This window comes from Lissotriton helveticus, chromosome 12, assembly GCF_964261635.1.
Source record: "Lissotriton helveticus chromosome 12, aLisHel1.1, whole genome shotgun sequence".
Lineage (NCBI taxonomy): Eukaryota > Metazoa > Chordata > Amphibia > Caudata > Salamandridae > Lissotriton > Lissotriton helveticus.
This window is the reverse complement of record NC_136073.1, coordinates 472720865-472735973: the sequence shown is the minus strand read 5'-3', so window position 1 is coordinate 472735973 and position 15109 is coordinate 472720865. Positions and strand designations below refer to the sequence as shown.

The following is a 15109-nucleotide window of genomic DNA, read 5'->3' as shown; positions in this document are numbered from 1 at the left end:
GAGTGTCGCCTTGCCTGTTGCGAGCGCAGCAGGCAAACGTAAATAAAAACCATGGCTTTTTAATGCCATTTTATTTATTTGCCACCGCACCGGCTTGTGCTGTGTACAGTGCAAGGATGGGGGCGGGGCTGAATACTGCAAATGCATGATTACAGCACTGGTCTACAGTGTGCATGACAGATTGGCCGGCTGTCTACAGCTGTCCTATCCGACATGTGCAGTGTAGACCCAGCAACCCAAAGGCTGTGAAACAGCCTAGGGTTTGCTGGCACAGGCCCCCAGCCTCGGAATGAGCGCTGGGTGAGCCTGCTCCCACCAATCCTGGAGCTCCTTTCACAGCATCAAGCAGCTCCGGGATTGGTTGGAGTTTCGTTCCACGAGCAGGAAGGAAGTCCTTCATTTTCCTTCTCGTGGAAGGGAGAAGTGCTGCAGCAGTTGTGCTCCATTTCCGAGTAAATGGTGAGTAGCTCTTTCGCGCCTGAAGGCAGCCGCCACTACAGTTCTGTTCAATAAATGCTTGCTTATGTTATTTTATTTACAGTTGTAGCCAGCAACATTTAGCTAGTAGGGAAGCTAGGTGTTGCCTTGTCCATAAAACAGCTGAAGATAAGGCACATATTACTGAGAACCGATGCTGAATTAAACCTCGGAAACTCCCACCTATTGCAGCCCTCAAACCCTGTGCCTCTGTGTAGTGCTTAGACGATGGTCACAGAAATTACCATGAAAGTGGCTTCTGCCACTGCTGGCTCAATAAGGATGGGAAAGGGAAAAAAATAAGGATTTGGAAAAAAAGAAAAAATAACATCAATAAATGAAACTTTATATAACAACAAGGGCAGGTTAACAGATTTTTGCAAAGCATGTTACATGCATTTCTACAACGTATAAACCACAAGAGAATGATCTGCTTAAAACTATCCAACATTCCTGTGAGATTTTAATTTCTCCCTTTCATCCCGGCAGGATTGGTACCACCAGTCGTATGACTGTGTCTGTATCATGTTTGCCTCCGTTCCAGACTTCAAGGTGTTCTACACAGAATGTGACGTCAACAAGGAAGGTCTGGAGTGCATCCGGTTGCTAAATGAAATAATTGCTGACTTCGACGAGGTAACACCATTTTCACTCGGCTAACTAGAATTCAGAATGCTCTCTGCGTTGGCAGTTGTATGTTACTCTGAGTGGGGTAACCAATCACAGTAGAGTTTTGGCATGAACAACTGTTGGTTACCTTTCGCTTTCAGTGAAAGCGTGAAGGGAAGGCAAAAAGCAGACACGCAGAGAGGATGTAGGTCTATGCACATTGAGATTATGAGGAATCGGCTAATAGGTCTAGATGGGATAATTGTCTGTTCCAGTCCTTATGCACCCATAATTGAAGATCAGCCAATTAACAATGATAGACCCTGAGGAGTGCTCAATAATGCTCATTGATTATGGTTGTCTGCGTGAAAATGCTTTGCACATCAATAACTACTTGAAAGGATGGCCTGCTTGTGCAACAAAATCAGTGGGAAACCACACACCAGGCTTGCCCTACAAAGTCACACGAATGAATGAGAGATTTGGTGTGCCATGGAAGAGGTTCCCTGCCGCCTCCTTTCATGGCTGCCTTTGTCTCGCCTGCATTGCTTCTTCAGTGCTCCTACACTAGCCTGATTTGCATCTACTTGCCTGTGGACTCTCCTTCCCGCCTTTACTTTCCATTGTGTCTGCCTGCCATTTGAGATACATTCATCTATTTATTTATTCCCTTTTGTATGGAATTTTATGCATCGCCACATGTTGCCATTGACACTTCGGAGGCTTAGTAGGGAAGCTTAAAATGGTTGATGAAGAAAATGTTCACAGGGAGTTCAAATTATTGTGAACATAGGGACTGACACTCGCAAGTAACAAGGACCCCCTGAATATGGATCAAATTCCAGGGTCAGGGTAAAACATATAATGAAAGTAACATTCCCAGGCAATATGTGATTTGACGAGGCAATGTAAATCAGTAAAATATGAATAAAACTTAACAGAAAGGATTTAAAAAAATAACAAATTTTTATAATTTCCATAAGATAATGGATAATGATAAATAGATAATGAGGAAGAAACCATCACCATTTAATCCTCATTATCTATTAAGATATATGTTTCATGTGTATTTTTGACATATTGTAAAGTGTTATTGATTTAAAACTCACTTGATTTTCTTATGGAAATTATTGCAATTTGTTAATTTTTGTAATCCTTTCTGTTAAGTTTTATTCATATTTTACTGATTTACATTGCCTCGTCAAATCACATATTGCCTGGGAATGTTACTTTCATTATATGAACATAGGGACTGATCCAGGCTCGGACCTTCCTCAGTCGGTCGCTGATAGTGTAATATCCGGTGTTCAGTGGAAAGCCTTTCTTAGCAGCTCAATCTTCAGGAGTATCTTAAACGGCAGATAGTGGAGTTCATTCCACAGACGTGGGTTCAGATTGTTTAGGGTCTGGGTCCTGGATTCCCAAGTGAACTGACACAGTGGTTTTATTTTGGGATGGGATGGTCTGTGAGCTGGTAGGTGAGAGGATGCCGTTTGAAAGTCCCTGATTGCCTTTTTTTTTTGGGGGGGGGGGGGGCTGGTGTAGCTGGCATTGCATTAGCTCTAGCAGACTATTACAAGTGCCCGTGCGAGTTATAAGCTATGGTTGGTTACTAGGACCAGGAATCGTTTTCTGAGTTGTGCTAGCTAAAAGTTCACAATTGTCATTGCTGCGCTCAGTCGGTGTACAAATATGTGGTCTACATTAACTATGGTCACCAGGATGTTATTTATGTGAATTAAGTTTGCACTGCTGTTGCCTTTCTGTGTGTGTTTATGCATGTCATAGGGGGGCAATCTAGCACGCTGCTGCTTTCCCTACTTTACCAGTTTGAATGTCTGAATGAGCCTTCTCTTGCTTTGTAGTACCAGTTTTATTCAAGTAGAAATCTTGCACAGCCGATGCCATCCTGCACCCATTCTACCCGTGCAAACAGAGCTTGTACTGCTTGCTCTGTAAGGGCAGACTTTGCTCTGTGTGTTTATGTGTAAAGAAGCTTGTACTGATAGCGCCAATACTTTCCCTGTTCTGTGTGAACAAAGGAAACCTTCCACTTCTGTTACACATTTTCTTGTGCTGGGTGGGATTTGTTTAATTTCTACTGCCCAGGATCAGTGGCGAACCGTAATGTGACTCCGCAGTAGGGCGGACCACATGCGTGCAAACGCACCCATCCACACACACCCATCTATTTACAAACATATACACATGCTCACACCCATTCACAAATACACCTACATCCATATATGCACACACACACAAACTTTAATTAAATACGGGTATCTACCAGGCCGGTCCAGCGGGAAGAAAAGAAGATGACACAGAAGGTGTTGGACACTTCAGGCTGGGAAAACAAGAAGATCCCTCTGTCTCCACTCACTCGCTGACTCTGTCATGGGTCGGCCAATGAGAGGAAGACATTATCTCAATCGTCACAGAGTTGGATGTAGTCAGTGAGAGTCACTGACCTCACCTCACTCTGTGATTTACTGTCACTGATTGACAGTCCGCGCAGGGCACTTTAGGGCTTAACCCTGAAGCACCCAGGTCCGAGTCTATCAGTGAAGTACCTCCTTGTCTCTGAATGCAGCCCAGGTCTATTCAGCCCAGCCCTGACGCATTCAGGAAAGGCAGGACACACATCAACCCTCCCGGTGGCTGTCTAGGAGAATGTACCTCCCCAGTGCCTGTCACTCCAAAACCAGACAGTCAATACACAAACAGGCAGAGGCACACAGAATGGTTAAACAAGAAAATGCCTACTTGACTCTCCAATCCCATTCCCAATCCCTTCCCCATATCTGTTATTCATGTGTGTCTAAAGTTTCGTGTCAATTTATGTTGTCCATCACAATGCGTTATGTCTTTGTGACATTGTTCCCTTAGAGACAAGAATCTAAGTTACCCTCCTCCACTGTTTCATATCCCTTAAATGTTCACTGAGCACAATGTGGATCAAAAACAAAATTATAATCTAAAATGCAAAATAAGCTATGAATTTTTGAAATAAAAAAAGAAAAAAAAAAAAATTATAAATCTAATAAATTGATATATTTTCACAAGACGATTGACTGAAAGAGTGGTCTGTTTGGATGAGCGATTGCTAGCTCATTTATGTGAGATAGGTTAATTTGTTGCACAGTACTGGCATCCAGTCTTGTTCACTCTACTTTCTAAAAGTGGCATTTTCAAACACCCAATTAAAAAAACATCTTTAGTAAAAGATATGTTATTAAATTCTGTGTTCAGAGAGCCTAAACTTTATTTTTCTGTCTTATCCCTATGGGAAGATATGCTTGTCAAATTTTACAAAGCATTCCCCATTCTGTCATATGGGGCATGACAGTCTTTCAATAGTGAAAAACGAAGTTAGCAGTATTTCACTATCAGGACATGTTACACACATCAGTACATGTCCTACCTTTCGCATACTGCCAAGTCGACATGGCAGTTAAACTGCGCACACACACACTGCAGTGGCAGGTCTGAGACATCTTATCAGGGCTACTCATGTGGATGGCACAATCGGTGCTGCAGGCCCACTAGTAGCATTTGGTTTACTAGCCCTGGCACACTTAGTGCCCTTTACTAGGGACCTACTAGTAAATCAAATATGCCAATCAGGGAGAACCAATTGTAATAACAATTTACACAGATAGCATACACACTTTAGCACTGTTTAGCAGTGGTAAAGTGCCCAGTGTCCTAAAGCCAACAACAGCAGGTCGGGAAAAAACAGGAGGAAGAAGCAAAAAGTTTGGAGATAGCCCCGCAAAAAGGGCAAGCCCAACGTGCACATATGCTTCCTTGCACATGAGCCATAACTGACCTGTATGAGTGCAAATTTCTGTGATGTTCACTGTATTCTGAGCTTTACTATGCCATATGTATGCTGTGCCTGCAGTCAAACTATCTATGAATACTTTGCAGAAAAGACTATAACACACCAAAAGAACTGAAACTTGCTTTGCTTTGAAATATATATTTGAACGATTTCCTTCCTTCCAGCTCCTGTTGAAACCTAAGTTCAGTGGTGTTGAAAAAATTAAAACTATTGGAAGCACTTACATGGCAGCAGCAGGACTCAGTATTACACCCGGGCAGGAGAATAACCAGGTATGGCACTGTTAAGTGTTTCAAAGCTCTTATGTATTGTGAAGGGTTTAACAGCAGTTGGGGGTGAGAGAGACACTGATTGCATATATTCTTCATTAAAGTAAAACAATTAAAAGTTCTTAGAAACCATGCACTCAAATAAAAAGGATATTAATATTTAGGTGTGACCGAGTCAGAACGTTCAGTAACAAGTTCCTGTGATGTGCATTACAGACACTGCCAAAGTCGCAGATATGGCTTGGTGTGCAAACAGAGTACTGGTATTTTTTCCTGTGAGAAGGTGCTTCTGACCATCTGAGCCACCAGATGTTTGCTTCTTGAACACCTGATCTTTGAGCTTTTACAGTGGGAGAGCCTCGTAAGCTGGGACTCACCCAGAGTGAACTCCTGATAAAATGGACTGCACGTGGATTTCACAGGTGTCTTTCTTGTGAGATAAGGCTGCTGAATTGCCACCAGGGTACGGGGCACCGGACTGGTTACATGTGCACATATGTGGACGGGCTGCACAGGGGAGATTCCTGTTGTGTGCAGCCCAGGAGCTGGTACAAATAGAATGGTGTGGCAGGGATTATGCAGAGTTAGGCGGTGAGATGGAATAGGCTTTATAATGTGGGATGACACATATAAGGGAAAGTCAGTGTGCTTTACTGTTTCACTGTAGGAACACTCCATTAATCTCCCATGGAGACAGAGACGACATGGGGGAGTTTCAGATCCCTAGGGACTACAAATTCCAGATATGTACCAAAGTACACTGTAAATTGTGTAAAAATAAGTATTCTGCGGAGTCCAGAGCCATATCTGTACTGCTAATGGGTCATCCAGAAATGTCATATTCCTCTGACTCAGCTCATAACCAGAGCCCGGCCGGGTAAGACCCTACCAGGCTGGATTGATTATCTTCCTACCCAAGCTGTAGCATCAGAGGCCTAGCCCTTCACTGCAAGCATTCCCAAGGGGGAAGGTCTTCTCTCTAGGAGGGAGAGATGGGGTGAAGCTGCAGGTTATCAGTCAGAAGCTGTCACCTGGTGCCAGGCACCAGGCCTGCTCTGAGCCCGGGCCATAAAGTCAGCAAGGGGGCTTTTCAGAGACCATGTGGCATGAGACCCCTGGATGATGCCATCTTGAAGTATCCCAGAGGCCTGTGCAGGAAGGCAGGAGCAAAGAGGTGATGTGTTGCTGCAGGACAGGGCAGAAGTGCCTTCCTACCAGCCCCCTTCAATTCCTCTTAAAAAGTCTTGCACAGGAAGAGGAGCTCTCACTGGGGTGTGGTCTTGCTGAAGAAGACTGGTGAAGGAACCTGACATCACGGGTAGTAGGAAGGAGCAACCCCCTGACTGTCCCAGGACTCTGGACTGTGCCTTTGAAGAAGTACAGGGCCAGTGAGAAGAAGCCTGGACCTCTGCGCAAGGAGAAGAGAGGGCCAGAAGGAGAGCCAGGTGAAAGGCTGGCGCAGGGAGCCAGTGAAGGCAGCTCCTTGCCGAGTCATCCTCTTGGAGGCCAGGAGGGTGGTGAAGAGTGATCCATATGGCTAGGGCTGGTCACCAGGAGCGGGAAGAGGCCAAGATTGTCAAACTAACAGCACGTGGGTCGAGATATGCCCCCCCAAAAGGTAGGCAACCTTTCACCTCCGAACTGACCGACGACGAAGCGCGTGGGGCTCTACCACTGGTCTTTGATGTGCCCACGGGGTGGGTCAGGTCCTGGGGGCTGCCCACAGATGAAGGAGATGGTGGGGAGTGCCATCATCCCCCGTGAAGGTGCATATAGGGCCCAGGCTCTCCATCCTGGGCCCCCGAAAAGTAAAGTCGGGGAGCGCCGATGCACTTCCTGTGTAATGGCCCCGGGGGTGCCAAGATCATACCAGGCCCCGACGAAAACTGAAGTCGGGAACTGCTGTCTCGCCCTTGTGAACCGATGCCAAGGGCCCGGGACCCCCAACTCCAGGCCCCCGCCGAAAAGGAAGCCGGGGAGCACCGTCGCGCTCCCTCCCTGTCAAGAAATTCCTAGGGCCCGGGACCCCCAGCTCTGGGCCCCACCGAAGAGAAAGTCGGGGAGCACCGTTGCGCTCACTGTGAAGGTGGGTGGGTCCCAGGATCTTCCCTGGGCCCCGGATGCCGGAGGAAGGAGGGTGGAGTGCCGTTGCCCTCCCCCGCAGCTGGAGGAAGAAGTGGGAGTGCCTTTGAACTCCCCCGAGGCCCCGCCCGACCTGTGGCATCATCCGTGTCTCCCCACTGGAGCGGGCAGACCAGAATGAAGAGCCTGCTACCATGGCAGTACGCAAGGGTGCTGGCCAGTCGAGGAGCCAGCGAGAGCAGCTGTGGGTGGGCTCCCCGAGATGCTCTCCAACCTACCTGGATGCAGGGTGTCTGGGTGGTACCAGTACCCTAGAGAGATGTGAATGCGGTGTGAGGCCGCCAGAGAGGGCAGCAGAACAGTTGCTATTCAAGTATTCATGCGGTGGTGTGGAAAGCACCCCATAAATGCCTTGCCTTGCCTGGGATGGCCTTAAGTGAAAACCTACCCGTTTTCAGCACGTGGTGGCCCCAGGAGGCTGGGGTCACCGCCATTTGTTTGCAAGGGTGCAGGGAGAGCTGCAGGAGCAACGCAGACTCCTGCTGCACAAAAGTAGAACTTCTCACCCTCACCCTCAGCCTCTCGGGCTTGAAAGAAAGAACCCTTCAAAGGTTATTCATGTTTTCTTGCGCCTACCTAATGCTGGAACTTTTAATGATAAGTAATTGGGGAAGATGTTGCTAGGCATTCCTGCCAGGGTGTCTGGTTAGTACAGTCTGGGCAATCAATTATTGAGTGTTATTTTCTGCATACCTGTAAAACCTGTAAATGGCGATAACTAGCCCACACCACCTCCCTTGAGTAAACCTTAAACTGCTCTGCAACGCTACCCTCTGAGATTCAGGTGCTACAATAGGGTGTTTTGGTTCCCAGTGAAGGACAAATGTAGACCCATTATTTGCGCAGGCCTTACAACTAATGCCTAGTTTTCCAAAATCCTCCTACTCAGCTCTAATCTCTAGAGCAGGGGTCTCCAACCTTTTCTGTAGTAAGAGCTAAACAACGTGCCCATTGTTACCAGACACCCCCACACCCAGCTTCATTGACTTTATGCCTAGTGTCTACAGAGCCAGATATTTTGCTTTGAACAAAATACTTTGACTAGGGGTACCATGACAGGGCTGCCATGTGTGTCAGTGCGAGTGTGGTCCTTGGGGATGTATGAACATGTGTGCATTTGAATGGGCTATATGTACATGCCGCCTTTGGTGTATGTTCTAGAAGCTTCTTCCAGATGAAGGAGACCAAGTATCTAAAATAGGGCACTCAGATCCACTCTTCAGTTCACTTTCTGAACCTTTGGAAGGGCTCTCAGAGGACCGACTGCTTCTGTGACCTCCTTTACCTGAAAGAATTGCTTTGCTACTGGAGCTTGGCTTGAACCCTCAGAGACCAGCCCTGTATCTTCACCTGCACCCAGAACTACCAGAGTGACTCCAAGAGCTACTTTTCTGGCCACCTGTTCAGAGCTACAGGGACACAAAAGACTCCCACCATCTTGAGCCCGAACCTGCACCTTGTTCAAATGAGTCCTGAACCCCAAGTGGTGTCCCACAAGTCCTGGACCCTTGGTTATGGTACTAAAGGTGGCCAGATAGCTAAAATAAAAAACTGAGAACTTTGAACATTTTTGGCTACAAACTGCTCTGAGAACTGAGGGGAGACTTGTACCAACCTGCTTGTCTATCCACCCAAGGTGCATCTTCAGTCAGCCCCACTTTTGGCTGCTCCCACTGCATTCTTCTCCGCAGCAAGAAATCCTATTCAGGGGTCTTCCATCAAAGGGGAATTCAAGCACCTGGAACTGTGTTTGGCTACAGCCACCTGCCTTGTTCTGTTGGAAATTTTCAACTTCCATTAAAGCAACTAAGTCTGAACGTAAAAATCTTCACCAAGGCTTCGTGACAAGGACGCTCCCTCCTCAGACACTGCCTGCAGCATTGGTCCGCTGAATTTTACCTTCTCAGAACTTTTTTCTCAAAATGTCTTAAAAGTTTGAAGGCAAGTGCTTACAAGGCCCAATCCACTTCTTGATACTGAGCAGCGCTCCATCACGGACTGCCATATTTTTTTAATTTGATCCGGTCTTGCGCGATTAGATGTGCGCAGTTGGTGCTTTGATCTTTTAAGTGCTAGTTTTCACTAAACACTTTAAAAATTCATAACTTCTTCAGATTGGATTTTTGGTGTCAAAAAATGTATTAAAATGTACCCTATTTCTCTAAATTGGTATTTTTCTTGTCTTGCATGTTCACGTTATTGCTGTTTGTGTGTTGCATAAATACTTAGCACATTGCCTCTAAGTTAAGCCGCTTGACTGCTTTTTATGCCAAGCTACCCAAGGTAAAGCACAGGTAAATTTAGTGACTTTTTTTGGTTCACCCTGCAAGGAATTGTGGCTGTTGCTTGACCAGGACACCCCAGTCCAGTCAACCAACAACCCGATTTCTCATACACATTCACTTACAAAAAGTTAAAATACAGTTAATAATAGAACAGCTATGGTTACAAAATAAAATTGAGAACTAATTAAATTCATGGTTAGCTGAGCAATAAGGAACTTGCACAACAGCCATCCAAACCATAGCTTGCGTATAAAATGTTATTCTTACGACCTTGCAATATTTATACCAATATATAAACAACATCAAAAAGCATAAGGTCATTAAATAACAAGGCATACTCAAACAAATAGGTAATACTATTTTCACACACTCTCAGTGATAGTGTTATTGGTAATGTAATCTGAGCTATACATATTTTGCTGAACATTCATCATAATAGCACCTTCACCTTTGATATTGTTTAATTAGCAAACCTCTTTATAAAAGCTAAAGCAAAATCTGAAAATCTGAAGGTTGCTTAGATCTGCAGAAGCTTTCCTCCTTGTCCAGCCACGTTGCAGACTGGCTACTGTGGGAGGTCGTGCTTTCTCACATACTCTCCCAGCTCTGTGGAATAAATTGCCATTGGAACTGCGGAAAGACACTAAGCTAATGTCTTTTCGAAAGAAATTAAAAACGGTGCTCTCCAGCAAGCGTGGGACTGTCTTTAATTTGTAACCAGCTGTATCCTTCGGAATCGCCTATCGGACCCTGTCAAAGCGCTTAGAGACCTCTGGGCTATAGTGCGCTATATAAATCAAATAAATAAATAAATAAATAAACATTCAAATTACAGCTAAGTTCCATTGATAGCTGAGAATTGAAGAAGTTTCAAACATCTCAGAGCTTCCTCATGGTTTGCTTCGCCATGGCTTAACGTTTTTTTAAAAATGTTGGACTTTTAAATTGCAATTTACATACACTGGAAGATGTAATACACTGATTTAACCCAATCTAAATGGATTTCACTGAAGTATCATTGTCAGTTCAACATTTGCAGTAGAAATAGTTCAGGACATGTTTCCCTATTTCCACTGCCCCATCCATTTTTCTTACCACAATGCATTTCCAGCCTTGGTGGTACTTATTTTAGCTTCCTTTTCGCAATACCAAGTATAACTGTTTGCTTTTCTCCTTGCATGGTGGCCTAGAGTCTGGTGGATTAGTCGGTTTCATCAATATTCCGCCTGGTGCACAAGCCTAAGTGGCCAAGAAGCTCACAACCACCCTCACCTGGATCAAGGAGCGAGCCTGCAATATCGGGATCATAGCACAAATGTCCTGGTGTGTGTGAGGGGGGGGGGGGAGATCCCTGAATTCCAACGTATCCAGGATTACCCCAAAGAATGGAAGCCTCCGAAAGGGGATCAGGAGCAACTTCGACTCACTCATGGTGAAAATCAATGATGTTAGGAATTCCGCTAATGTTCAGAGGTGGTCCTTCACTAATGCACCAAGCCTACCTTCAGCAGCCATTCATTAAAGTACCGGAGTACAGCAATTCCCAACCACCTAAGAGAGACAGAGACTCCTGTCATCTCTTTTGTGAACACCCAAGAATGCTATTGAGGCTGAAGTGGATAACAGTAAACTTAAAATTCTCTTGGCCTGCCCTGACCTCCCCACAGATAATGACTGCGAGACTGCATGATGGGGAAATTGAAAATACTGCAAGCTCAGGGTTACTATCCAGTCGCCCGGGTGTAACTCAGATAGGATCTGGGATCACGTATTGAATCTGTCCTTTTGAAGGAGTGCTTTAATAGGACAGAGTTCCAAGATAGACCTGAGGCTCCCAACCCTTTTCAGAATGAGGAAAAAGCAAGAGTAACAAACCCCGCATTCGTACAAGTTTGGTACCTTCTCCTTAGTATCTTTGGAGAACTGGTGCACCTCCTATAGAAGGATGGAAAGATATTTGGAGGGAAGGAAAGAAAGGGTAAGGCACAGCCACTGTGAAACATTTGTAAGATCCACCGGTCAGATGTGATGGATCGCAGGAAATGTTGGATCCTGCCTCCCACTGGGTGGGCATGTGCTTCTGAGTACAAACTTAAACAGTTTGTTGGCAGGTGTAGCAGGGGAGGAGGAGTTAGAAGACTAGCACCCTTACTGTTCTGCTTATTGTTTCCTTGTTCCACAGCCCAGAAAGGCCTGCGTTTCCTGCTCCATCATTGCTTGTGAAGGCTGTTTTTGTCTACATAGCTTTACTGTCTTTAAAGCGTTACAGACAAGAGTCTGCGTCTGACCGTAGAGCTGGTCTATCAAAAGGCTTGTCCTTTAGTGAAGCCTGCACATTGCCAGAGAAAACAGTGGACCTCATCAAGGCATGTTGATGATGAACCACATTTGTACCAACTGCCTTGCCAATGCAATCCATGGTATTGAAACCTGCATGGATAACATATTTGGCATTCTTTGTCCATCATGTATCATTTGGGCTGGTATGCCCCAAAGGTCCTCCGGGAGTCCTGGCAAGATCTTCTTGGCCATGTGCCAAAGTGCAATGGTGTACTGGCCCATCAGACAAACTGCGTTGACAGAAAACACTACCAACCTGGCTGAAGAAAACATGTTTGCTAAAGGAGTTAATCCTTTTAAAGCCCCTTTCTGGAGGACAGATGGGGGAATGAATTAGGATTGACCTTAATGATTGAGACCTGCTCAATAAGGCTCTCTAGAGTTGCATACTTGGTGAGAAAATCTGAGTCATGAGTTGCTGGTCTGTGACGTCTGGCCATCTGCCTTTTTACTGGCGAGACAGAACATGGTTTTGACTAGTAGGCATCATTAAATGGAAATAAACGCTCAGATATTGCGGGCCCAGCTGCAAAATTTCTGTGAAAACATTTGTCTCAGTGGATGTCCAGGGTTAGAGTCAAGTTGCATGACAACTGGTTGCCATTTTGTAATGTAGTGCAACATCAGTTGAGCTCAGGTAGATGTTGTTTTGGGATCGAATATAGGTGTGGCAACAGCATCGAAGTGGAAGTCTTTTATTGGTATCAGCACCGACCTGTTTGTGGGTCACAAGAGCACAGACAGTGCCATGGAAAGGACCCCTGAAAGTACCACGAAAGGAGGCCCGCAGGTCCTTGGGCTCCAAATGTGCACCAAAGGCAGCAGGAAGCTCACTAAATATCTGTAGCATGACCTCTTTGAAGGCCTCATACTGCTGCAGGGTCAAAAAGAGCCTGGAAAACTCTGGGCACATCAGGATCAGCTGAGAAATCGACTTTGTAACCTATGACCCTGACAGAGTTTGACTTGCATCTTTACACCCCTCGCCTTACCCTTGGAGTTGGAGCAGCAGGATGGGGTCGAGTCCCACTTTTCTTTTTTATGCTTACTTTTAGACTTAAACTTACCAAAATACTTTGAGTAGGAAGTTTAGTGGTCGTAGGAACGTCCCCATGATCGGGACAGAGTACTGATGGATTAGTTACCTGTAATCCTAGTTCTCTTCCAGGGGTATCCTCATCAAAGTCATAAGCATTAGAATATTCCCGCCCATGCGCGGGACCCCGGAAACACTATATTATATGTGCCCCACATATATATACATATACATATATTACCTACTGGCGATAGCCAGTAGGTATATATAGTTAGGATTGTTTTCCATAGGGAATTCGCAACATTCTATTGGGAATAACTTTGGCGCCGGTTGAGGAATCTTCCTGAAATTTTCCTTAACTTTTTCTCGCGGCGCTCCGCTCCTTCCCTGAAAGTTTGGGGGGAATTCGTCAAGCGGGGGCCGAGATAAAAGGGGGGTCCCAAAACATGTTTTCCCCATGTTAATTTCCATAGGGCGGTTGGACTCACTTTTCACCCGAACGGCTGAATGGTTTTCCACCAAACTTGGCAAAATTGTAGGGACTGGTAGCCCGATGTGCCTTTGCTATGTCTCAAGATATGTGCTCCAGTGGTTTTTACGAAAATTTACTTTGAAAAAATATATATTGGGCTATATATATGTTAGAGCCCAAATGTAGCCCAATGTAGCCCAATGTAGCCCAAAGATGGCCACCAGAGACAAAAAAAAAACAAATGCAGCTCAAATATCAGCCAGATGTAGCCCAACTATAGCCCAATGACGGAATGTTTCCAGAGTGTTCTAAAGAACAACTAGAACGCTAACAGTCTTACTTATGACAAAAGTATGGCACACCTGAAGTCATCTTGATTGGAATAAAGTGGTAACACTTAATACATTTAATTTGAAAAGGAACAAAATGAGGGGTTTAATTTTGCCATAGAAATTTTATATATATATATATATATTCACTGAAAAAACCAGAGGTTACACACCAGTTATAGTTAGGAATTAGCATTTAAAAAACCTTTGAAATTCACTGAAAAAACCATAGGTTTCAAACCAGTTATAGTTAGCTGGAAATTTTACTCGCATAAAACCACTGAAATTCCCACGTTATATTTAGTTGGACTCACTATAACTTGCACGTCTGCAATGCACTGCTGATGACGTCACATATTACATCACTCATGCATATATTTAAATATTTAAACATTACTCGCTAATATATGTATTCACTAAGATACACTTAATAAGCCAGTAAACCAATCAATTTTTTTTTTTAAAACACTGAAAAAACCATAGGTTTCAGGCCTTATATAGTTAGGAATTAGCATTTAAAAAACCTTTGAAATTCACTGAAAAAACCATAGGTTTCAGGCCTTATATAGTTAGGAATTAGCATTTAAAAAACCTTTGAAATTCACTGAAAAAACCATAGGTTTCAGGCCTTATATAGTTAGGAATCAGCATTTAAAAAACCTTTGAAATTCACTGAAAAAACTATAGGTTTCAGGCCTTATATAGTTAGGAATTAGCATTTAAAAAAACCTTTGAAACACTGAAAAAAACATAGGTTTCAGGAGTTATATAGTTAGGAATTCGTTTTTAAAAAACCTTTGAAATTCACTCAAAAAACTATAAGTTTTAGTGGTGTTATAGTTAGCTGAACATTTTACTCATACAAAACCAATGAAATTGCTCCTATATAGTTAGTTGTACTAACTATATTTCGCGCACCCGCAATCCACTGCTGATGATGTCACATATTAGATCATTCATGACATGGTCAGTGACATCACTGATGACATCTCAAATGACATCACTGATGACATCACTGATGACATCATCCACGTGACAATCACATACATCTTTTCATACACTATTACAATTTTTCATCACTGTTTGTAAAATAAAGTATCATATTTAAATCCATTGTCACAGCAATACAAGTATCTAAAAATCCACTCAGTGATTCATAGAAGTATACGCACATCTAATCACTTACCTATGGATTCACTCATACATGCTGTCAATGAACAATAGAACACTATCAAAAATACTTATACATCTATATCGACATTAAACAACAGCACGCATCCTATTCACATATGAAGTCATCCTACTC

The 15109-nt window shown here is 44.2% G+C and overlaps 1 protein-coding gene across 1 annotated transcript in view; it reads left to right on the top strand.

The window, feature by feature from the left end:
• ADCY7 (adenylate cyclase 7) overlaps window positions 1-15109 on the top strand; it is a 441560-nt gene that overhangs the window by 407826 nt on the left and 18625 nt on the right. Inside the window, exons 22-23 of the mRNA XM_078670626.1 lie at window positions 967-1113; window positions 5095-5202. Of these exons, the coding sequence (XP_078526752.1) occupies window positions 967-1113; window positions 5095-5202 (255 nt within the window). The remainder of the gene's footprint in view (window positions 1-966; window positions 1114-5094; window positions 5203-15109) is intronic.